Source organism: Larus michahellis, chromosome 3 (genome assembly GCF_964199755.1).
Source record: "Larus michahellis chromosome 3, bLarMic1.1, whole genome shotgun sequence".
In the NCBI taxonomy this organism is placed as follows: Eukaryota; Metazoa; Chordata; class Aves; order Charadriiformes; family Laridae; genus Larus; species Larus michahellis.
The window spans coordinates 51,002,064-51,024,046 of NC_133898.1; the positions used below are offsets into that span (position 1 = coordinate 51,002,064).

Below are 21,983 nucleotides of genomic sequence, written 5' to 3' on the forward strand. Positions count from 1 at the left end.
AGCACGTACCCTGCCATACACACTTTTCATTTTAAAAGTTCTTTATTTGCAAAAACATGAGACCAGCTGAACTACAGTAAAATTGCAACAATCTGGTCTTCTGGTGATAGCCCGATCATCTTCTCAACTTTCCAGGTGAAAAAAGAAATCTTGGGTATGTTGGTTTTGTTCCAATTCAAAATGAAAATGAAAACTTAAGCCTATAAATTTTCCTTGACAAGTGGTCATTTTTTCCACCCTGTACTATCTAAAACTTCTGTCGGAACAGAAAAATTTTAAACACCTCAATTGAAGATAAAGAGTACACTTGCCAAATCAACAAGAGCATCAGACCACAGACAAAGCAGTGTGAAAGGCTACAAGAATCAAGCAAGAAAAAGAAGGTGTCACAACAACAGTCCACTCGAGCTCAAAGAAAGGAGCGTGCACAAGACAAAAGCGAAGAGGATATTCATCTGACCCTGAAGAGTGGCACTGCTCTCAGACCTGTGCAAAGAGAAGAGTTACAGACGTAATCATCCAAGGAACAGGAACACTTTCATAAAAGCATTTTATTTTATATATATATATGTATTTTTATATATATATATACACATTATAAAGGAAAAAAATAAGCAGACTATGTATTTCAAGGATGCTTTAGTGACTCCATTTCTATGACAGCGAAGACAACAACACTCTAAAGCCAAAATCATTATTACGAATTAATGCATGGAGCGAACACACCTTAATGACAAAATACAGAATGTTGTATCCTGATCTTTAAGGAACAGTACAACAGCTTCTTAGAGCCCTCAGAAGGCAGAGGAGACAGCTCTGAGGGAGCGCAGTTTATTTTAAACCTGACTCATTACTAAATAATATAAACAGAGGCTAAAAATACCCTTACAATTCTCAAATTTCACAATAAAATCCTATTATCTATACTGATTTTATCCAATTTTCAGGTCTATCAAAAATTACACCCAAATGTACTGACTTGCACGCTACAGCCTTTATATGTACAAGCTGCCAGAAAACAAAAGGTTTTTCTCCTTTCATTTGTGCTATTGCATTTGAGAATAGCTTCCAATACCTATGGAGAATCCTCTTACTAACAACAGTAACCAGTAGAACAGCTGAAGACAGACCTAGAAATTGAGACAACTTTTTCTTCCTAAGCTAACTACCTCCCTTGGGTCATCCAATGCATCTCACATTCCTCTAACCTTTGAAGTTGTTATCCCTTCAAGAGAATGCTGAGAATTTATTTTTGTGACTTTGTACAGTGCTGAGCACATTACTGCCACCTAACAAGTGATGCATAAAAGGAAACTCCCAAAGATCTATTCATATCAAAAAAAGAATCTGTTTTTACTTTATATTTAAATATGCTTTCATTGCCTAAAAAGGAGCATCAGAATTAACTCCACGGGGAACCGTTGCTCAAGCTGCCTTGCTGTTGTATGCTCAAGTTGCTGTGTCAAGGATTCAATCCCATTCCCACTCAACATCAGTGAGAAAAGTTCCATTTAATTCACCAGTTCATCATGATCAATGTTTTTCAGGGCAATTCTGAAAGAATTGTAGAAAGAAAAAAATAGGGGGGGTGTTTCATAAGCAAGCTCCCTATTGATATGTTAGAAGGTCCATAAAGCTCTTTATTAAAGTTATTCATAAAATGTATTCCACATTTTGAGGCAAACAGAAGCACCATTTTACGTAATAAGAAATAAACAAACTCACCGATGATCTGCAGCCCAGCGCAATGCTGCTTGAACTTGGGTAATGAACCTATCCAAAAAACTGCTGACTGAAGGATGCCTTGAAGGAAGCTGAAATTTTAAGGAATTTTTCTCCTTCTCCAGTTCTTCCAGTTTCCGTCTAAATTTATCAGCTAGAAATTAAATTTAAAAAAAGTTACTTAATAGTGACAAAAAGGTTCCATTTAGCCTGAAGAAGAAAAAAAGGTCGATCAACAAAAAATAAAATTCACCTCACAGACAGTTCTTTCCCTTTTGATAAAAATATATCAGTCTGTTTTGCTCAAGGATGAATTACTGAGACTACAATGGAAAACATCAGATAACCAGGATGCTAAGCTACTTTCTTCTATGACAAGGACAAAACTGCAGGCTTCCCAGCACTTTCACAGAGTTTTAATTTGGTAGGGCTCCAAAGAATTGGCTCAAAGTTATCATCTGTGCTCCTTTCCTAGAGTAACAGCTCTGAATTAAATTCTAAGAAAACTACTCTTTACTGTTCCAATTTTAAAACAATCTTAGATGGCAGTTACACATTTAAAGTCTGACCTTTTAAAAAAACTGCATTGTTATTAGGTCAAGAACTGAAGAATCACCTATGATATCTCAGCAATATATTCCAGAAGAAAATTCCCGTTCAGTTAGAGCATTTAAACAATTACCTCATTCCAGGCCCTCCATGAATTATGCTTATTTTATCATCCAACAAAAAAAGCTTTACTTCCAACTTTAAATAAAAATAACAGTGGTCCTTAAGAGATTGCTTTGACTGTACTATAACTCTATAAATTTCTTCAAGTAAACACTTCTCTATAAAAGTTAGTTTTTATTTGTTTTCTGTCCCTGTGTACAAAACAAAGGAACATAGTTCCAATTACAAATTATTATTTCTGGTACATATATTCTCTATAGTGCCAGTATACTAGCAAAATTACATACATGACAGATAACAAGTCTGGCTGGTCCAAGCCAGAATGTCTTTGATGATACATTAGTCAAATCAGAGAGTTTTGAGCTAGCCCACAAATGGAAAACCTTTACAGTTCAGTACTCTTCTCGTGACCTCGCTGTCTACGATTTTGCGTGATTAGCATTTCTTCCCTTCTAACGTTTTCAATACAACATGTTACTATCAGAATAACATCCATCTGGGCGTGCTTTTCACTGCTTATTTTCTTTCTTTATCCTCAAAGGGGTTCTACGAAGAAAGATTGTTTACATTTGCTGGTTTAGTGAAATGACCCATTTTTTACAATAATCTATCATTAGTAGTGATCTCCCTTCTGCTTCTGTGCCGATGGGGTGGAATAAAGGCACAGAATATACTAATGAGACTAAATCTTCTCCCTAGGCCAGCACACCACTCCAGGGTAGTTAAACTCATATTGTTGTTATTAGGGTGCAAAACGCCACCACACGGCTCTAGCTGAAGTGATCACCCACCCAAGTCAGTGCAGGGTCCAGGCTTTGCTCCAACAACCACATGTACATGTGCGCATACTCTTTCTGCAAAGGAGAAACACCTTTTCAGCAGTGGAGGTGAACCGCATCTGCCACGTGCTTCTCAGGGGCCACAGCAGAACAGATTCATTCTATCCCTGTCACCACAAGGAAACTGGAATTTGGGCCCAGATGAGACTTCTGAGCCCGTACTTTGATGAGAACAACATATCAGCATTCACATTTCGCATGGAATTTCAAACACGACCATCAAAAGTATCCCAGTTACAAACAGAAAAGTAAGGGTTGGATTGTGACCAATGACCACTGAATGACAAAGCACATGGGAAAACCTCCTTTTACTCAAACCATTCAACAATGGGCGTCATGTGTTACCAAGTGGGAGTTGTGGCAACACTCTACAGCCATTCAACAATTATGCTTCAACATAATTATGCTCACACGGTGTTTGTGTGTCCAGTTGTTCCAGCATTCTACTCCTACCCATCCTGGCCCTAGAAACAGTCTATTTTGAGAAGGAAAACAGATGAGGGATCCACATGCCAATTCATTCTCTCTCTCTCATTAATTCTTGGCTGCATCCTGCTTTATATGTTCCAGTCTACACAGAATTCAATTAGTTTCCACTAACAGACGTTTCTAAATAATTTGTTTCACTGGCATTTTATAAGTACTATTGCTGGCCATATCTGCTCGTTATCTCTCAGCACTAAATGATGGTTTACCCTTTCAGCATTGCAGTTAGGGGGTCACGTCTCAGGAGACTCCACCACCACTGGGCTGAACACTGCAGCACTCAAGCTTTTAGGCTCCTCTCCTGGAAAGGAGACCCATCGGTTTGACCTGGCTGATGTCTTCAGTGCACAGAGAGACCAAGGCACCTCAGTGCCAGCTGCGGAGCATGGAACCATGCACATAACGCTTATCTCAGTCCAGCTTTCGGCACTGCAACTCAAGAGATCTGGATCAAGCAGAACTAATGGAAGTGATCACAAGTCTAGCGAATAGGACATGGGAAAAAAATGGCAATAAGCAGGATACCCTGATCTAGGGGAGATAAAGACTGAGGGGAGTAACTTCCAGTACTATTACAAACCAGGAAGCTACAAAGAAAGTAGTAATACAATTCTTTTCACCTCTCCTCAGAACTTGAGTCCTCAATAACAAACCTGAGTTGCAGCAAAGGAGATGAGGAAAAGCATTAGAGATAGTAAAGCACTAACTGCTTGGGACAGCCAGTAATTCTCCACTAGTGTTGGTTTCCAGGTCAGACAAATGGCTCTCGGGAATAGCTCTGGCATATTTTTTAAGGTCGAGGCCAGAAGATCAAATGTGTTCTCCTGAGATCCCCTCCCACAATATTTTCCAGGATTTTCCAGCCAAGAAGCAGAAACAGAAGGCCTATGCTAGTCATAAACTATCAGACTCAAGGACACCACTTCCTTTTACTTTCATTTTAGTTTTCTGAGCACATTATTTCAACACAGAAAAGACCTTCACAGGATCCCAGAGCTCACTGATAGACTGAGACACCGAAAGAAACCACACGCACTCAGATACCTCTATCACGCACAAAGGCTTAATATTTCGTTCCTCTGTCCCATACTTCAATATAAGTCATTTAACACACAGCTTACATGCAAAAAAGCACTCCCTCCATTTGATGAAGTTCTTAAATGAAAGAACTCTAATGTTTCAATACATACTGGTTTACAGACAAGGATTTGGAATAAAGGCTTAATTCTCTTTACCAGCCTTTTATTTCACTGTATTCTGTTGCTAGCTTTCTGACTTGCAGCAGTCCTACAGATACCCTAGAAGAAGCTTCTACTTCAGTGCAAGCAGCAAAAGTCAACACTTAAATTACCCTCCATCCCAATACATTACTGCCTGGTGCACTTCAGACATCCCACTGAATTTAAAGCCAACCCAGGGTACAGGCCTGGAAGATGCTGACTAACTGCTGTTCTCAATTAAACAGACAGCAGTCGGAGAACTGTGTCGTCTCCAAAGATCATGTTTTGTAATAGCTTTGAGCAAAGCAAGTAATTTCCATAATTTTTAATTGACCATATGAGAACATCTGGCTACTCTCTACTTTTTACATATTCTGATATTGGTTTTATTCCCTCGAAGAGAAGGCTCACTTTATCAGAACTATTTATCATCATTTAAAAAACATTTAAGAAAATCATGACAGTAAGGGTAGAACCTCATTTGCTACATCCTGCATATATTTATATTTATGTCTGTTCTTTGCTGATAGGTGGGAAGACAATCAATCATGCTATTCTACAAATTGCTGGACATTAAGAAAGTGTTTCTTCAGGTAGTTCAACTAGAGAAGGCCATTTGATCCTGCCCCACAACCCTGTAAAAAACCTCCTCCCTCTCTCCCTCACATACCCCAAAAAACCTGAAGGATCTAAACCAAAATTTATGCAGGGTTTACATGTGTAAATCACACATCGCAGCCCTAAAATCTTTTTCTTACCTTCTAGATACTTCTGGAGCCAGGTAATTCTCCCCAGCATTCACTTTCTTAAAAATTTAAAGCTTTCAAGATGACTGAAGTGGTTTGGCATGGTCAGCAAAGATATTGTTATCTATTTTCTAAAAACTAAAGTCCCAGGTCCAGATCCAACGACCACTGTACTAGCAGTCTCTCTCCAACCACACACAGAATCAGGGTGCAAAGTTCCCCTTTATCTTGATACTGCTCCTGAACCTCTAATGTTTGTGAGCTGAAAGACTTCCTGAGCAAGACAGTACTACTAGATTATTTCACTGCTTTGAGGGGAAAAAGAAAAAAAAAAAGTCACCAACAGGTGGACATTATCCACCAGAAACTTCTCTTTTCTCAGGCTATCTATGCTTTTGGTCCCCAAAATATACTGTGACAGAGAATTTGAAAATGGAATTAAGAATTACATAAACGCATATCCTATTTGGTAAGTTTAAACCTAAAGTCTGATGATCTGCTTACCAGGTGTTTCCTTTCCTTTCTTTTTTTTACTGGAAATAAAGCAAAACATTCCTGCTTCACTTTCCTTGCCCATTAATAATTCAGGCATCATCATGTTCAAATCGCACCACGCATTTTCCAGAACAGAGAGACTTACATTAGCTAAAGAAGTGCTACAAAGGCTAGAAAGTGAGGAGTCTAATGCAGAGCTTGAATACGTGACTGAAATGTAGCTGGAGAGCAGACCAGTAAGCAAGGTGTCTGCAGCCCAATTGCTAGCATTAGTATCCAGCAAAATTACTTGCAGAACATATATGACACGTAAAGACATAAACCGTGATCAGAAATTAAGGCATTACAAGCACCTGGAGAATGCATGCACTCTTAATTTAAGAATAAAATAATTAACCATTTAACAGTACCAAACAGACACACAGTACAAGATATTCGATGCGAGTCCTAACGCACCAGATACACGTAAAAGGGAGACTCAGATTACGTTTGGATAGTTGAACAGCTAGCCCTTAGTACACACTGTCTGGTCACTGGTACAGAGCAAAATCTTTTCTACCTTCCATTCAGCCCTGCATATGGAAACCAACAAAATTAACCCAGTGCAGAGTCAAACCAGTCCATGCACTCCAAGACTGCCCCAAAATGCAAAGCAAAGTACAGTAAATGGGACAACGGGGAGATTCCCTTCAAAGGCTCACACACCTAATCTGAATTAAAAAGCTATTTGGGCCAGGGTCCTTGGAATACTTCCAGCAGTCAGTGGAAAAAGTAACTCCTGGAAAGGCCAGTAGGCAGAGGCTAAAGCTTTCCAACCAAGGCTATAAGCCCCTGGGCACAATAGCAAAACATTCGTGTTCAGTTCATAAAAGGCTAGAGCATAATGGCCGCTAAAGCAAAAAACAAATTAAATTACCCCACTTACCCACCACTTAATTTTTTCCATTCCAACCAAAAAGGCACCTTTGTGAAATTCAGCACTCCAGCTGTGCTCCTGAACTATCAGGACGACCTTGAGGAACAGCTGAGCAAATCAAACTCCTGGCTGCTGAACATCCTTTGGAGTCAGAAGCAACTGCTACAGAAATCACCTCAAAGCACGAGGGCCAAAATCTGTACAGAGTGCTGCAGCTCCATAATTCTTTGTTTTGTGTGCATTCCTCAGTTATTTGGCACTCTTAGTACAGGTGACAAACCCTTCTAATTCCTGCTTCACCCTACTGAGATGCCAGATCGATGTTTGCCTCCAATTTAAAGTTAAAAAACTAGTAACCTGAAGAGTACAAGAGAGGTCTCCTGCATTCCCAGCCAGACTTAAGCCATCAGAATAGCCAAAACACACAGTGATGACCTGATGTCACAAGCTTCCCCTGCTGCAGGCAACATCAGCCATCTACTCTCTCTCTCCGATCCTTTTTCTTTCTTAGCAACGAGAGACCTGTATACATAAATCAGGTCAGGGAGGAAAGAGATGGAAACCTTGTACTCAAAATAGTGCCTGTGAGAGAAGCAACAGAGAACAGTATCTGAAGGATTTCTTACGTGGACCGCTCAAGCAGAGCGCTGTGCCTCCCAGCAAGCTCTGCATTTCCCCCCCATCAGTCCATACCAGTCAAAAGCCAGGAAACCGCTGCATCCTTAAAACATATATAACGTTTCAGAGTTTAATGTACTGAATGTCAGTGTTGCAGCAGAGCTGGGAAATCTGTAAGCTTTAAAAAAGAAATACAAGAACAAACACACTTCAGCTGTTACACTTCTTAGAAAAAGAAGCTTGACACATTGGCAGATACTGATTTTTCCCCTCTAATTCATATTGAATTTAAGAGCATTCATTCATGCTCTGAACAAAAAGCCAAGTTCTCAGAAGTTTCACTGATGCTTCCCCAAAGTACAACACCAAGTTTCCCACCTACAGTTTACATCATAATACTGAAAAGTCTGTGCTATGTATCAAACTTCTTCCCAGAGGGCAGCGGTACAAGCCTAGTATAGACTTTCAGCATAAATTTTGACCAGTGGCCTATTTCATAGACCATCCACAGTGGCAACACAGCTGACAGACTGCCACTCAGATCTGTAACATTCTCTGTCTCTTTGTAACAATGGTTAAATGGAGCAGTGATTTATGGGCACAAGCTGTAGGACTCAGTGGGTTTTGTGTGGGTGTAGGTACAGTTACTTTCAACATCAGCGGGAAGATTAGCAAGAAGCCACAAAGCCAGAAAGGTTCTTCCAGCACAGCAGGCCTCTGGGAAAGGAGGAGGGTGAGAGCCCAGCAGGAAGTGTCAGAGTCCTGACTTGGGTGATTGATCTCTTAAGTTATTTGGTCAGCATTAGAAAAATTTTGCTTTCCCATGTTTCTTTCTCATTATCACCTGGCAACGATGTAGGCTGACCTATCCTCACAGTTGTGCTTTCTGGGCTGAGTTTAAGGCACATTAGGACTATCTGGGTAAACCTACATTACAATTTCCTGTAAGCAAAGCAGTTTCTATTTGCCACTACCATCTCGGAGGAGGCCCCAATCATTCTAGGCTCAGACAACAGCAAAAAAAAAAACCCTACTCCAATAAATTTACAATCAACAAAACAAATTACAACTGAAGAGACAAATGGAGATGACAAAGCATGATACATACAATATGTGTAAAATGATGTACAATAATTTCAGCGTACCAGAAGCAGCTTAATCTCCATTGCTCTTAATCTGACACTTCTGGAAAACGTTTTTGTAGTATTCTTAATAGCAAAGTTTTTAATAGTAAGAGCTTCATAAGTATTTGACATTACAGCATAAACTAGCCACTTCCGTAATTTTCTAAATGCTGGAGTAATTACATTTTTTGAAGTGCCTGACATGTGTAACAGTTGCTGAAATAGCAGACAGTTTTCTGTAAGCGGCAACTCCTTACTCATCTTTGTAATTCCACTAAAACAAAGGTACAATTCCATACAGAGTCTATCCCTCGCAGTCCTTATCTTCAGATTTGCTGCATTTGCAAATTCCTTCAAACACCACCAGAGTTTTAATGTGCAGACACTTTTTGAAGACATCATTTCTGGTTTAGTCAATTCACAACACAAAATAAACAATGTCCTGTTGACTGTTAGCTTTTCATAGTCTTTCACAAACATCAAGTTTCCAATGAAACCACTGAGATGCCTACATTTCCAATATGCCTTTACAATAAAAATAATTTACAGTAACATCGAAAGATACATTAAAGGAAAAACACAAGCTGATTGATGGTGCACTTTACTTGATACCAACATTATTCTGTAAGCAGTGCTGACAGTACTGTCACTACATATGAAATAGTACAGAAAAAGAAAAACACGTACCACTGATTCCAGGCTGAATCTGCATTTTAAAAAAAGTAAGGCTATCCAGCACAATGGCATCAATGCCTATTGTGAATTAAATTCTACTCTTAAAAAGATCCTTCAAGACAAGGAAGCTAGCAGAAATCAATGCAAAGCTCCTTGGCTTGCAATACAGCTCCTTCTTTTATTGGAGAAGATAGAAGAGCAGCTTTAGTAAAGGTTTCCAATCAGCACAGTTCACATACATGAACAACTGTCAGCTACATATTAATGTCAACTGTGGACAATTCAATCCCAGTTCACCAGGTCCCTTTCCTTGCTCCAGGAATCTCTAAGTCAACATCTGCCGTTCTTCACTGCCTCTGAATAAACGCCATCAGTTGATTAGAAGACAGGCCAGTCAATTAACAGAGAAACAATGCAATACTCTACAAATGATTGCATTATATTGTGAGGTATCAGTCATTTTTATAAAGCAAGTTCTAAATACTCTAACAAGAAATTTAAAAATCTGATAGACTATGTCTGGGCTTTTACATCAAGGATTTTATGACTAGAGACACAGTCAGATTATGTTGGGATTTTTTTTGTACCAGGCTCTATTTAAGCACGTATTGTGAATCTAACGTGCTTTGTTCTAGCTGTCAAACAAAGAAAAGGCTCTTTTGTTGTTGCCTAACCTGAATATATTGAGAATACCATCCTAAAGGACAACATTTGAAAGATTAATATTTTTTTTGTGATAGAAGTCCAAAATTAGTACAGATAATATAAGAAGTGTTCCGCAAAGGTTTATCTTCATACTTTTAAAAGCAATGCTGTAAAAACGCACAACAAAGCAGCACAAAGACTGGGCTACATAACACCGATGAGTAAGTATAGAGTTGCTTTAAGTTTGAAAGAAAGTAGCACAGATTTTAGTGTGGTGTATGTTAAATTGTGCAATGTTCCGCAAGGACTATAATGCATGAAGAAATCAGCTTGTAGTTCTGCTTAAGCCACCAGCTACAGAGCAGCACTACCCAAACCAAAATGCAATTCAACAGCATTATCTTCCTTCTGTGGAAAGGCACACTGATGAAAAAGTATCAAATATTCTTTCTTATAGATGGGTATTACATACAGAACTATAAAGAGACTATAAACACATGGACACAACCCCAGTGAATTGCTCTGGAAACCACAGTGGGAACTCTACAAAGAGACCTGAAGCTTCGCTCTAGAAACAAAAGGGGAGAGGGAAGGTAAAGGAAGTCTTCATGGCAACTGAGGTGAAAACAGCACATCTATTCATTATAGATGAGTACCTGGATGCCAGAATTTTGCTTTTGTTTAAAGAAAATATTTTTTCTTCATCTCTTGCTACCTGCATTCCCCTTCATGAGTTCCCACAACAATGCTCAATGTTTTCTCATATTTCAGGTCTCCACTCTCACATTTAATAGTCTACATAATCTCAAATATATACATCTAATTTCCTCTTTCATTGTTCCTTCCTTATACCCAATGCTCTTCAAGAATTAAAACTTTTCCCTCAAATTAAGCTGATGCCCTGCCCAAGCACTCTGGATCAGTAGATACAAAACCAAAAAAATATTTAAAAACTAGTAAAGATGCTAGCTTAGTTCAGCCTAGCCACTTTTCCAATTTCCACCATCCATCACTGTTCTAACACCCAGAAGTTATGTTGCTCTACTTCATCCAGAAAAGGCCAAATTCTAAGAAAGCAAGCAATAAGAGATACTGGTTTATATTTGTAATTTGTTCTGAGACTACTTCGCATGCTCTAAATCAAAAATCAAACAAATTTTAAGATGCCATAGAATCATAGAATGGTTTGGGTTGAAAGGGACCTTTAAAGGTCATCTAGTCTAACCTTCCTGCAATAAGCAGGGTCATCTTCAACTAGATCAGGATGCTCAGAGCCTCCTCCAACCTGACCTCGAATGTTTCCAGGGATGGGGCATCTACCACCGCTCTGGACGACCTGTTCCGGTGTTTCACCACCTTCACTGTAAAAAATTTTATCCTTAGCATCTAGTCAGATACAATAATTTCCACCAGCTCTTTGAATCTGAAATCAATGGCAAAGGAAATTATTTAAACACAGAATAACCGCTGACTGTTAATATCTAGTGACTTATTTCCTGTCCTTCCCTTTGAGCTTGGCCTCACTAACCAATTCCCTCTCCTTGGCAACTCACAGACACCCTTACACCCCATTTTTTCCCCATTCTGTTTCTGGCCCTTCATCCTCTTCCCTTCCCACACCCTCCACACCGTGGGCTTGCATCTGCTTCTTCAGTCTCCTTTCTTTCCTGAATGTGATTTGAGTTCCTCCTGGATTTCTGCTGGACTTAGAATTACACTACCAGATTTACAGACTTCCCTTTCCCCCACCACACCATACTCCAGACTGTGATCAAAGGTCAGAATAGTATTCATTTTCAGCGGGGCACAGAGACACAAAAACAGACAAAATAAAGCTTTTAGTAGTTGACCTACACCCACAGTTTATTTGGCTGTTTCCTAACTACCATCTTCAACATCACTTTCCTGAGACTGCTTTTGGTACCAAAGCATAACTGGGGTAAACACAAAAAATTTAAATAATTTTGAGCAATAACAGCTATAGTCGGATCCTGCAACTCTAGAAAGTAAAAAATAAAAAAAAATATAGAATATCAAACGTAGAAGCTTTAAATCCCCATCTTCCCCACCCCCCCAAAAACCATATTTCAAGCAAATTTCATCCACTTGATCCCCAATTTCAAAACATGTAATATTTCCTGACATTCCCAAAGTGGCACCATTTCCACCTCTCTGGAACAGATCTATACACACACATCGTGGTAGCAGTAGAGTCAATGCACCCAGCACATTCAACCCATTACAGAGGCTTCCAGAAACAAAGGGGGCAATTTTGAAAAGCTTAGTCTTGGAGCTGCCCGAATTCCACTACCAGGGAAAAAGAACAAAACAACTAAATATACAGCAGGCAACCACCCACACTATGCGGGGTATGGTCAGAAACAGAAAAAAGTTTAGATGACTCAAAAGTCCAACACCCTACAAACAAAGCATCATAGAGTATATCAAAATTCTCCGTTTCCCCATCCTCATGCATTCACTAGTACTTTCACTGAATTTCTTGTGGAATTATCAACAGCTCAAGAGTATTATAGGAAGAAAAACAACAATTAACAACTGTTTGATTTCCCTGTAGGGAGCTCACAAAACAATCTAATTGTCTGCTCTGCATTGGAAAGACTGACATTAACATATGAAAAGAATTAACATACAACACCTAACCAACATAGGTATATTTTCCTTATTGCTGGTTCCCATAAGGCTCTCAAAACACCAAATGCTAACCAAAATATCACAGGAACCCGCAAATCTGAAGCATCACATTAGAAAAAAAGTTTTAAAAAAACCAAAACAGGAGTAGTTACAAGCATAAACAAGACAGTCCATCTAGAAAGAGTAACTTTTCTTCGTCCACAATTTCTTTTTATGCATCTACACATACCTGTATTTTGAGACAAAAAAAAAAAAGCAGTAGAGATATACAGCAGGGTTTCATGCCGTGCCAGGTGGCTTCAAGTCACACCCTGCGTATTCTCTCACGAGCAGCGACTCTACAGCGCTGCACTACAGAATCTCAGCAGAATAGCTCTTATTTCTTTCAGCTTCGAGGTCCTCTGTGTCTGTAAAAATGTAGATAGTAACAATTGCTCCGCAGGGGCCTCATTAGGCTTAATTAACACCTGTGTGAGATCTTGAGATAAAAGGATTGCTGTAATTACAGAATCTGAACTGCTTCTTGCATAAGAAACCTTGTATTATCCCTTTCATAATTTGACCCTTTCTTAAAAATTAGTGCCCTTTTGTTCTTTTACAGGATTCTGTTCCCTATAAAAGACTATTACCTCCTGGAGTCACCTCTTAATTTTCTAATTTCAAAATCAGATAAAGCCCAGCCTCTCCTTCCTATTTGAACAAAAGGGATCCTGGAGTTTTGTTGGTTTGTTTGTGGGGTTTTTTTTTTTGGTTGTTTTTTTTGTTGTTGTTGGTTTTTTTTGTTTGGTTTTTTTTTTTTTAAAGTTATTGTTTCCCAACCTTCCTCCCTTTCACACACACTTTACTTTTTCACTTCTACAATATTCTTTTCATCCCGGCTCTGCAGCTGTCCCCACTGTCCCAGCACAGAGCTCCTAGAAGCGTTTCAGGTGTCAGAATCACCCATCAAGCACACAGGGCAGTGGGCACAGCTGCACAGGAGGATGTCGGCAGAGGTCACTGGGGAAAAGACCAAAAGGCTCTCTAAGCAAGTTCCACAGCCTGTTCACTCTACTTTGGTCCCCCTTCAGCGAAACAGTTATAACTGAGACAACATCCCATCGACCACCAGATGCAGTCAAGAGGCCTGGTTGAATTGCATTCACATAGGAACAGCGGAGCCCACCAAACGACAGCCACTGCAACGAAGCCCAAGCTCCTCCAGCATGCAGATCCATAGAAGAGCCTCTCGCATGCTCAACCCAAGTGGAGTGCAGCAGTGCCAAGGCACTTTCACTGGACTCCGTGCTTCAAGCTATGAAACTTGGAAATTTTAAATACAGGCTCACTGCATTCTTCCAGCCTGAGCCCACGAACTGTCACTGCCTCCAGCAGCTTCTCCACCTGCTCAGAGCCTCCTCAGGCTGGAAATTAAAGCTGCCAGACCAGTATCTGTGTTGACTGAGAGCCAGGTGAGAATCAGAGCCAGGAGGGAAGGGGAAAGAGGAGCAGACTGGGACTCTGATAGAACTTGGCCTGCAGAGGAGCACCCGCTAGAAACTGAGCTCAGGGAGAGAGGTTTGGCTATTGCCACACTCTCCAGAAGGTGTTCAGAAAAGAACGTGCTCCAGAAAGGACGAGGGATACAAGAGACAGGACGTCTTTCAAGTGTGATCCTGTTGTAGGCCCCAGAATTGCAGCTCACCACATGCAGGTTCTTCTTCCAGCCCTGCAACTGAGCTTTCTACACATCTCCTGCAAGCACATAAAATAAATGTGTTAAAGCCTACTATCTTCTGTAGCATGCCCTAACTAAAAATGAAAACACTGCAAGAAATAACATACGTCTTCACAATAACTAATCTCTTTCTTCATGAGTTACAACTAAATAGGATTGCTACAGTAGTGAATCTTGCTACGAATTTCACTCTATGCCAGTACCCCCACACCACCTGTTTCACCATAGCAAAATAAACATGTCTATCCAGCCTTCCACCTTGACTATGTCCAGCAGCATCCCCTTCTACTGAAATTGTTTGAGCAGTTTGTCTTTGAAATAACAAATAAGGACTACATTAATTTGTCTAAACAGCAACCTCTATTTTTCCTTGCAAATACCTCCTGCAAATGCAATAGAAGATAGCTGAGCTGCTTTCCCCTCCCACACCCATTCAGCTCCTTTTCACTTTGCCTCAACAGGACAGCTTGAGAAGAACTGTGGTAAAATATGTAGATCAGACAGATGGTATTTGCTGCTCTTTTATCAATCCTGCTGCTCAATAGTTTTAAAAAGCCACGTAAAAAGCCACGATAATTCATTACTTGAATAGTCTCAGATAAATCCTGCATTCCACTACAACTTTGCCTTGTCCATTTTGTAAGTGGAACTATTTTATTTACAGGAAGCATCAGAACCTTTTCAACCAGGGCAGAAAGAGGTACTGGATTGTAACAAGACACCTTGACAAGACACAGCTGAAATAACTGACTTTTGTTCTTTGCTTTTAAATTTCTCCTCAAAAAGCACAATTGTCTCTCTGCTTTTATTCAGCAGATCTGAAGAGCAGCTGACCTCCATGCTTCCTGGCTGGAGCAGCGGGGCAGGGATGGTTTGGCCCTCCATTATGGTTCTCCTTACACTATCCACCCACATCCCAGCATGTGCTCATAGCTCCTTATTCCTCCCCACAACCAGAACTTCTCTCTCCCCAGAATTATACTTGACCATTATTTAATATAACAATAAATAACCAAATAAGCTACTCATATATATATCATCCCCCATTACGCAAAACAACGTGGACAGGCTGGAGACCGTCCAGAGAAAGGCCACAAAGATGATCGAAGGACTGGGAAGCCTGCCATATGAGGAAAGGCTGAGAGAATTGGGTTTGTTCAGCCTTCAGAAAAGAAAACTTAGGGAAGACCTTATCACCATGCTCCAGTATTTAAAGGGTGGCTACAAAAAAAGATGAAGACCCCCTTTTTACAAGGAGTCAAATGGAAAAGACAAGAGGTAATGGGTACAAGTTACTCCAGGGGAGATCCCAGTTGGACACAAGAGGAAAATTTTTCACAATGAAAACAATCAGCCATTGGAATAGTCTCCCCAGGGATACAGTGGATTCCCCAACATTGGACACTTAAGATTCACTTGGACAGTTTGCTGGGCCATCTTGTCTAGGCCGTGCTTTTGCCAAGAAAGGCTGGAACAGATGATCCTTGAGGTCCCTTCCAACCTGGTATTCTATAATATCACATTCTGGAATATCTATAATTCACACACACACACACCCTCCTGTCCTCTTGGGAGGCATGTCTTCCTTGTCACATACTGAAAATTGTTTATCTGACTTTTATTCCTCTTCCTTTTGTGGACAGAGGTGTCAAGACAAGAAGCAAGGTTAAAATATAGAAAATCATTGTTATTTGGTTACAGAACAATGAAGAAAGGAAAAAGAGTTAAAGCAATAAATTTTACTCCAAAATAACACTATTTGATGAGTGGTTTGCTAGGATCTCAGTTAATCAGCGTTCAAATTGCAATTTAGGCAGCGGTTGTTTCTAAGCAAGTTGCTCCTTAGTGATGGAAAATATGCAAATAACTTTTACCATGTTATTTACTAGAGGCTCCACTTTTCAACACATATCTTCTTCCCAACAATAAGCTCCTGTCAAGTTAGTGTTCCATCAAATCTGTCAATTGCAACTCATTTGGTGCTACAGGACAAGCCGACACATTGCATAAAGGTCAAGTGGAAAAATGTCCCTTCCGCTACATCAATGTCATAAATCAGTAAAGGTCACTCCATCCAATAATTGCTACTAGAAGAAATAACTTTGTTGTAATCTACATGATATACAAAAAAAAAAAAGGCAGTTCAAGTCCTTCATTTTTTTTCCAAGACATGACAAACTAACAGTACTGTGCTTTCTTGCGGCGTACACATTCTAATGAGAACAGCCTAACCTACAGGCTCTATAGCTTTCACAAGTACTCAATTACAATACATGAAGTTACATGAGGACAACTTTTCCATAAAAACATGAAAATTAAAATGTCAGCGTTTATTGATAGTTAAATCGTACAACTCTGAGCTCCTGTCATGATTGAAGCTTCAATGGGCTTTACAGTCTTTAATTAAAACTCCAAAAACTGTAGTATGGCAAGTGATGATATACCCATTTTATGAACAGCTCATCTGAAGCAGACCGAAGTACCTTGCCTACAGTTAAAATATCAAAAAGTAAATATGATTGTGTAGTCTAAAGCAACAAAAAAAAAAACCAACAACCAACCACACCACCCAAAAAAAAAAAAACCCAAAACACAAAAGGAAATCTGTTGAGGTTTGTGTTTTTTAATTTTAGCTCCTAATTCCTATATAATAATTCATTCTCTCTCATCAAAACATTTTTCTGCTTCTCCAAAAAGTATCATTCTTTATCTGGAATATCACAGCATGTTGGAAAATCTAAAATTAATGCATACAAATACAAAAGTTAACATTAGGCCACTTAAATGCTGGAGCTGAAATCCTACATCTAAGTGAGCAACAACCCACCTTACACAGACGCATGACCCTCGTCACCCAAGGAACCCTGGGTTGTGTTGTGCAATGATGGAAGAGAAGGGGAAGGAAGACGTTCAGTTTCACCTTGTCTCACTACCTCAATCCAAAAGCAATTCATATACAACTCAGTGTACACTCAGTTTTCATTATTAACAAAAGATTAAAAGCTAAACACTAGCACATAAGATTCAGATCCTGTATCATCAAGACAAGTTCGGATGAAATTTTGCAATTACTGGGAAAAGTAGTAGAAGTATTTTACACTTGGGACTCTAAAAACATCAAAAAAACCCCAAGGACCTTTCTCACTATAGTGTGCAATCAGTGCTCTGATTGCAAGCACTGGGCTTCTGGATTTGCTGCAAAGGTGCTTAGGTCCTACTAGATTTCTCTGATGCCACCTGAATATAACCAGAAACCGTGTGCATCCTAAGCAAGCTTTAGATTAAATCAAGGAGAAACAACTTTTTGTTAAAGAAACAAAAAGTTAACCAGAGACAGCTCCAACTCTGTCCCTAAGATACAGAATAAACATTAACCAACTAACTGAATGTCTCCAGAATGAGGCTAATGGAAATTATAACATCATCAACATTAATAACAGAATCAGGCCATCCTGTCAATAAGTACTGTAAGAGATACAGTACAGGTATTTGAAGCCACATACCTCTCTCCCAAAGCATTGTTGTTCCATTAAAAAAAAAAAAAAAAAAAGGTCTGGCATAACCTAGTAACATATAACTCCTTTCATAGATTTTCATTTCCTCAGGGAAGGGGAGGCTGGAAGCTGGCCAAGGGATGAGGTGGCATTCTTCACAGACCTCTTCACTGCCGCTTCAGCTGCCACATGCAAGAATGGGAGTAATGTTTGGTTTACCCTCTGGCACATTTCCTAAGTGTGTCAAATTCAACTAGTTATTCAAAGATACTCAATAACAACACTATCAAGATCTTAGAAAGCCATAACGGTTTTTCTTCAGTGACAAGCCCTATGAACAATGGTAGCATTGCAATGTTAGGTTGCAAGCAGCTGCAGTAAAGCACATCCAGAAGAAAACAAAATTAGTCACAAAGATCCTTGTTTTCTAGCTGTTCAGTAACAGACAGGAAATATCATTTTAAAGTCTTTTACTTTTAGGTTAACAAAGCACTGCGTTTGATGAATGCCCCTGGAGATGTGGAAGCTTCAACTGTGACTGCATTACCATAATACAACATATCCCCCCATTCTAGAGAATGTTGTTTATGTTTACTCGGAAATGTCATCAAATAGATGCATTACTGGGTGAATAAAATTTGCCCTTGGCCAGCTGTCTCCTACCTGAAGGGGCAAAAGCTCAAAAATCCGTAATCTAAATATAAAGAAACTGATATCCACTGAAGTCAGTGTGATTCTTGGGTGTGCAGCCTATTTGCAGGCTGGAGTGGTTATACAGGCCTAAGGTGCAGAAGAAAAATGTTTGATTATTTTTTTTTTTTAGAGAACTAGAAAGAAAAGTTTACCTTTCCAAGCACAATCCAAGCAGCACATAAGTACATAAAGTACATACAACAAAACACGGGTATATTACACCAGCAGTGGAGTAGCCTGCCCAGGGAGGTGGCTGAGTCACCATCCCTAGAGGTGTTTAAGAAACATCTAGATGGGGCACTTCAGGGCATGCTCTAGTGGCTGAGATTGTAGGTTGTTTGGTTGGACTCGGTGATCTTAAAAGGTCCTTTCCAACCATGAAGATTCTGTGATTCTATGAAATAAAAACAGTCTTGAAGTGACAAGAATTGCTGGACTAGATCAGACTCAGGTCCATCCAGCACAGGATCCTGCCTGCAGCAATGACAACTGGATGTTTCAACATTTCAAAGGATGGAGAGAAAGGCCTAAAGGGGCAGTCTGCCAGCCTCTGGAACACTGCACACGCTTCTGGTGCCAGGAAATCCGACGAATCTCTTCAGCAGGCTCCAGGAATTACCTTATACTTAATGCAATTATGCTATGATTAACATTAAGAAATAAACCCTCAAACAAAATCCCACTGTGCTATGTTTCCAAAACCTTTTCCAGAAATATTTTTTTCAACAGACTTAAGCAGAAGGTGCAATCAGGTACAATAGGCAACGTGTCAAACACCTGAAAGAGTATAATAAAAATGCAACAAAGTATTTGCATAAAGTTTCAAAGAAAGTAAAAGCCTGAACATTATTCTTTCATAAAACTCCTATAGGATATTTCCCTTTGTACAACTACCTTGCCTCCTACTTTATATCTCCGTTACTGAGCTTCAGTGATGATCAAAAGCCTTTTTTATTTTTTCAAACAAATTCTACAGAAGTTCTCCCTGACACTGCAAAATTTGCAGTGTCATCATTCTAATTTATATTCACCTTCTTCCTCCACTGTTATTGGACAAGAAAATTAACATAAAATTCACAAGAAGTTAGAAATATTTTATAAATAGAAAAAAAATATCTCTTGTCCCATTCAGATATTCCTGCTCACTCCATCTGGTTTCACAAATCTTCCTTTGTGACCCAAACAAACCATTATTTGTTCTTATACTTAACCTGACTCTTAAAATAAGTAATTTTCTAAGGAAAGGACTAAGATATTTAGATATTAAGATATCCTCTAGCACTACAGCTTCTTCTCCTTTCCTAGCTTGACTTTATTTTCCTCACATACAAACACCACTTTGGCTTATTTACCTAAATCCATTAACAGTGAGCCCTAGCTGTGAAACGAATAGAGATTTCCTCAAATTCTGTCAAAAAGGATTGGAACGGGATTAAAATCTTGTTGGTGGCTGGCCACAACAAGGCTCTCATCAGGGCAGAGCGTGAAGTTCACCCAGCATGGTCAGAGAAAGGGGCAATTCCAGCTGAACCCCAGGACCTGCAGGCTGCCAGCACACCTGCAGGCACATCAGGACTATGAAAGCAATCAAGACCACCAGCAGCTTTAGCTCTAGGCAGCAACATAGAAAGGAAGAAACAAAAATATGCATGAGCTTCAGGAGCCAGGTCAATGGAGATGTCCCACAATAGCTCAATACAGGTGTTCCACTCCCAATACTAAAGGTAGCCTGGGAATTTCCTGGAGATACTGGGGGCAGGAAGAGTGACTGCACAGGACTGATAGAAACAGAGAAAGAAGGAGGAAAGAAAGGAACACAGATGCAAATGATTAAGAAGGTGCAAGTGGTGCCAGCTGCAGTAGAAAGTATGGCACAAACCACAAAAGACAACTACCAGCAGTGGGCAGAGAGGTTTCAAGGAATGTGCTTTGAGGTGAGAGGTTAGGCTGGAAAATAACAGAAAGCAGCAAGAAAGCCAGAAGAAAAGCAGAGTATTTGAGGCCAGACATTTAATCTCTTGGGCAAAAAGAGAAAGCAAAAAGTATAGGACTCGATGAAAATATTTGCTTTTAAAAAAAAAAAAAATAATCCCACTGTTCTTCCAAAATGGGAAGCTCTGACAAGACCAAAACCAAAAGGTATAGGCAAAGAGCAAGACAGAAGTACAATCCCGTTCTCTCACTCCCAACAGACAAGGACGGCAAAGGATAAATTTAAGCCAGCCTCTTCCCAGAATTCTTCTCCTGCAATCACACGTAGAAACCTGAAGCCTCAGGAAGGGGCAGAGAACATCATTAGAAGCCGAGCGTGGCCTTGCAGAATCTGACCCAAACCACTCACAGCCAGCAGAAAAAAAAAAACAAACAAAAAAAAAACCCCAAATAAAAACCAACACACAAGCACACATCACCACCACCCAAATTTTTACTAGTTTCCAGAGGTCACAAATTCAAACCACCAGCATCTAATTTTGATGCAAGTAGATACACTGTGCAAGGCTCCCTCACATACTAAAGAGCACAGTGGCTTGACCTCCAGCGCCTTTCCATACATGCACTGATGTTCCTTGGGCACCTGGGGGGCTGGCTGCAAATAAAGGAATGCAGGGAAACACTACCTGCTAAGAAAAGGTCAATAGCTTTCCAGTCTGGTGAAAATTAACTCATTGAGAGAAAGGGACAAGGAAGATACACCTTGTCATCACACCCCTACTCTTGACTTCAGATTACAGGGAGGCATCAGAATAACTATTTTGCACCAGCTCAGAGCCTGGAGCACACAGAATGATTACAACCACAGGAATGCAGCAAAGCAGCAGGCTGATAATATCCACTACCACCCCCAATTAACAGCTGAGGAGCAAATTCAAGGCCTGCTCATCAGGTGACAAAGAGAAACAGCAGCAGCACAGGCTAATGAAGCCTGCTGGACAAATAAATACATAAGAAGGGCACAGTAGAGAAAGAACCTGTAACGCAGGGGAGGAGACAAGAGACACTTGCCAAGCACCTTCCTAAAACACAAAGCGGAGGGAAGAAAAATTACTGCTAGGAGGTATCCTAATGTTGTAAGATGAGGGCACGGGAACAGGGGACAGAGTGGGAGACACGGGAAAGTAAGCTGCTTGCCTCACAGTCACTAAAGTTCCCCATATCATCCTGTGCATGCAGGATGCACTCTTTGTGCACAATTCCCATGTTTGAAAGACTGGAAATCTTCATTTCTAAAACATCATCAGCTGGGTCTGAATTTGTACAGCAGGAGCCCT

General features: G+C 40.0%; 1 protein-coding gene across 4 annotated transcripts in view; it reads right to left on the reverse strand.

Annotated features, from left to right (window-relative positions):
• The window catches only part of DISC1 (DISC1 scaffold protein), a 199,433-nt gene that overhangs the window by 136,504 nt on the left and 40,946 nt on the right, over nt 1-21,983 (reverse strand). For all 4 annotated transcript variants that reach the window (XM_074580118.1, XM_074580121.1, XM_074580119.1 and 1 more), the window contains one exon: nt 1,726-1,876. In XM_074580118.1, the coding sequence (XP_074436219.1) occupies nt 1,726-1,876 (151 nt within the window). The remainder of the gene's footprint in view (nt 1-1,725; nt 1,877-21,983) is intronic.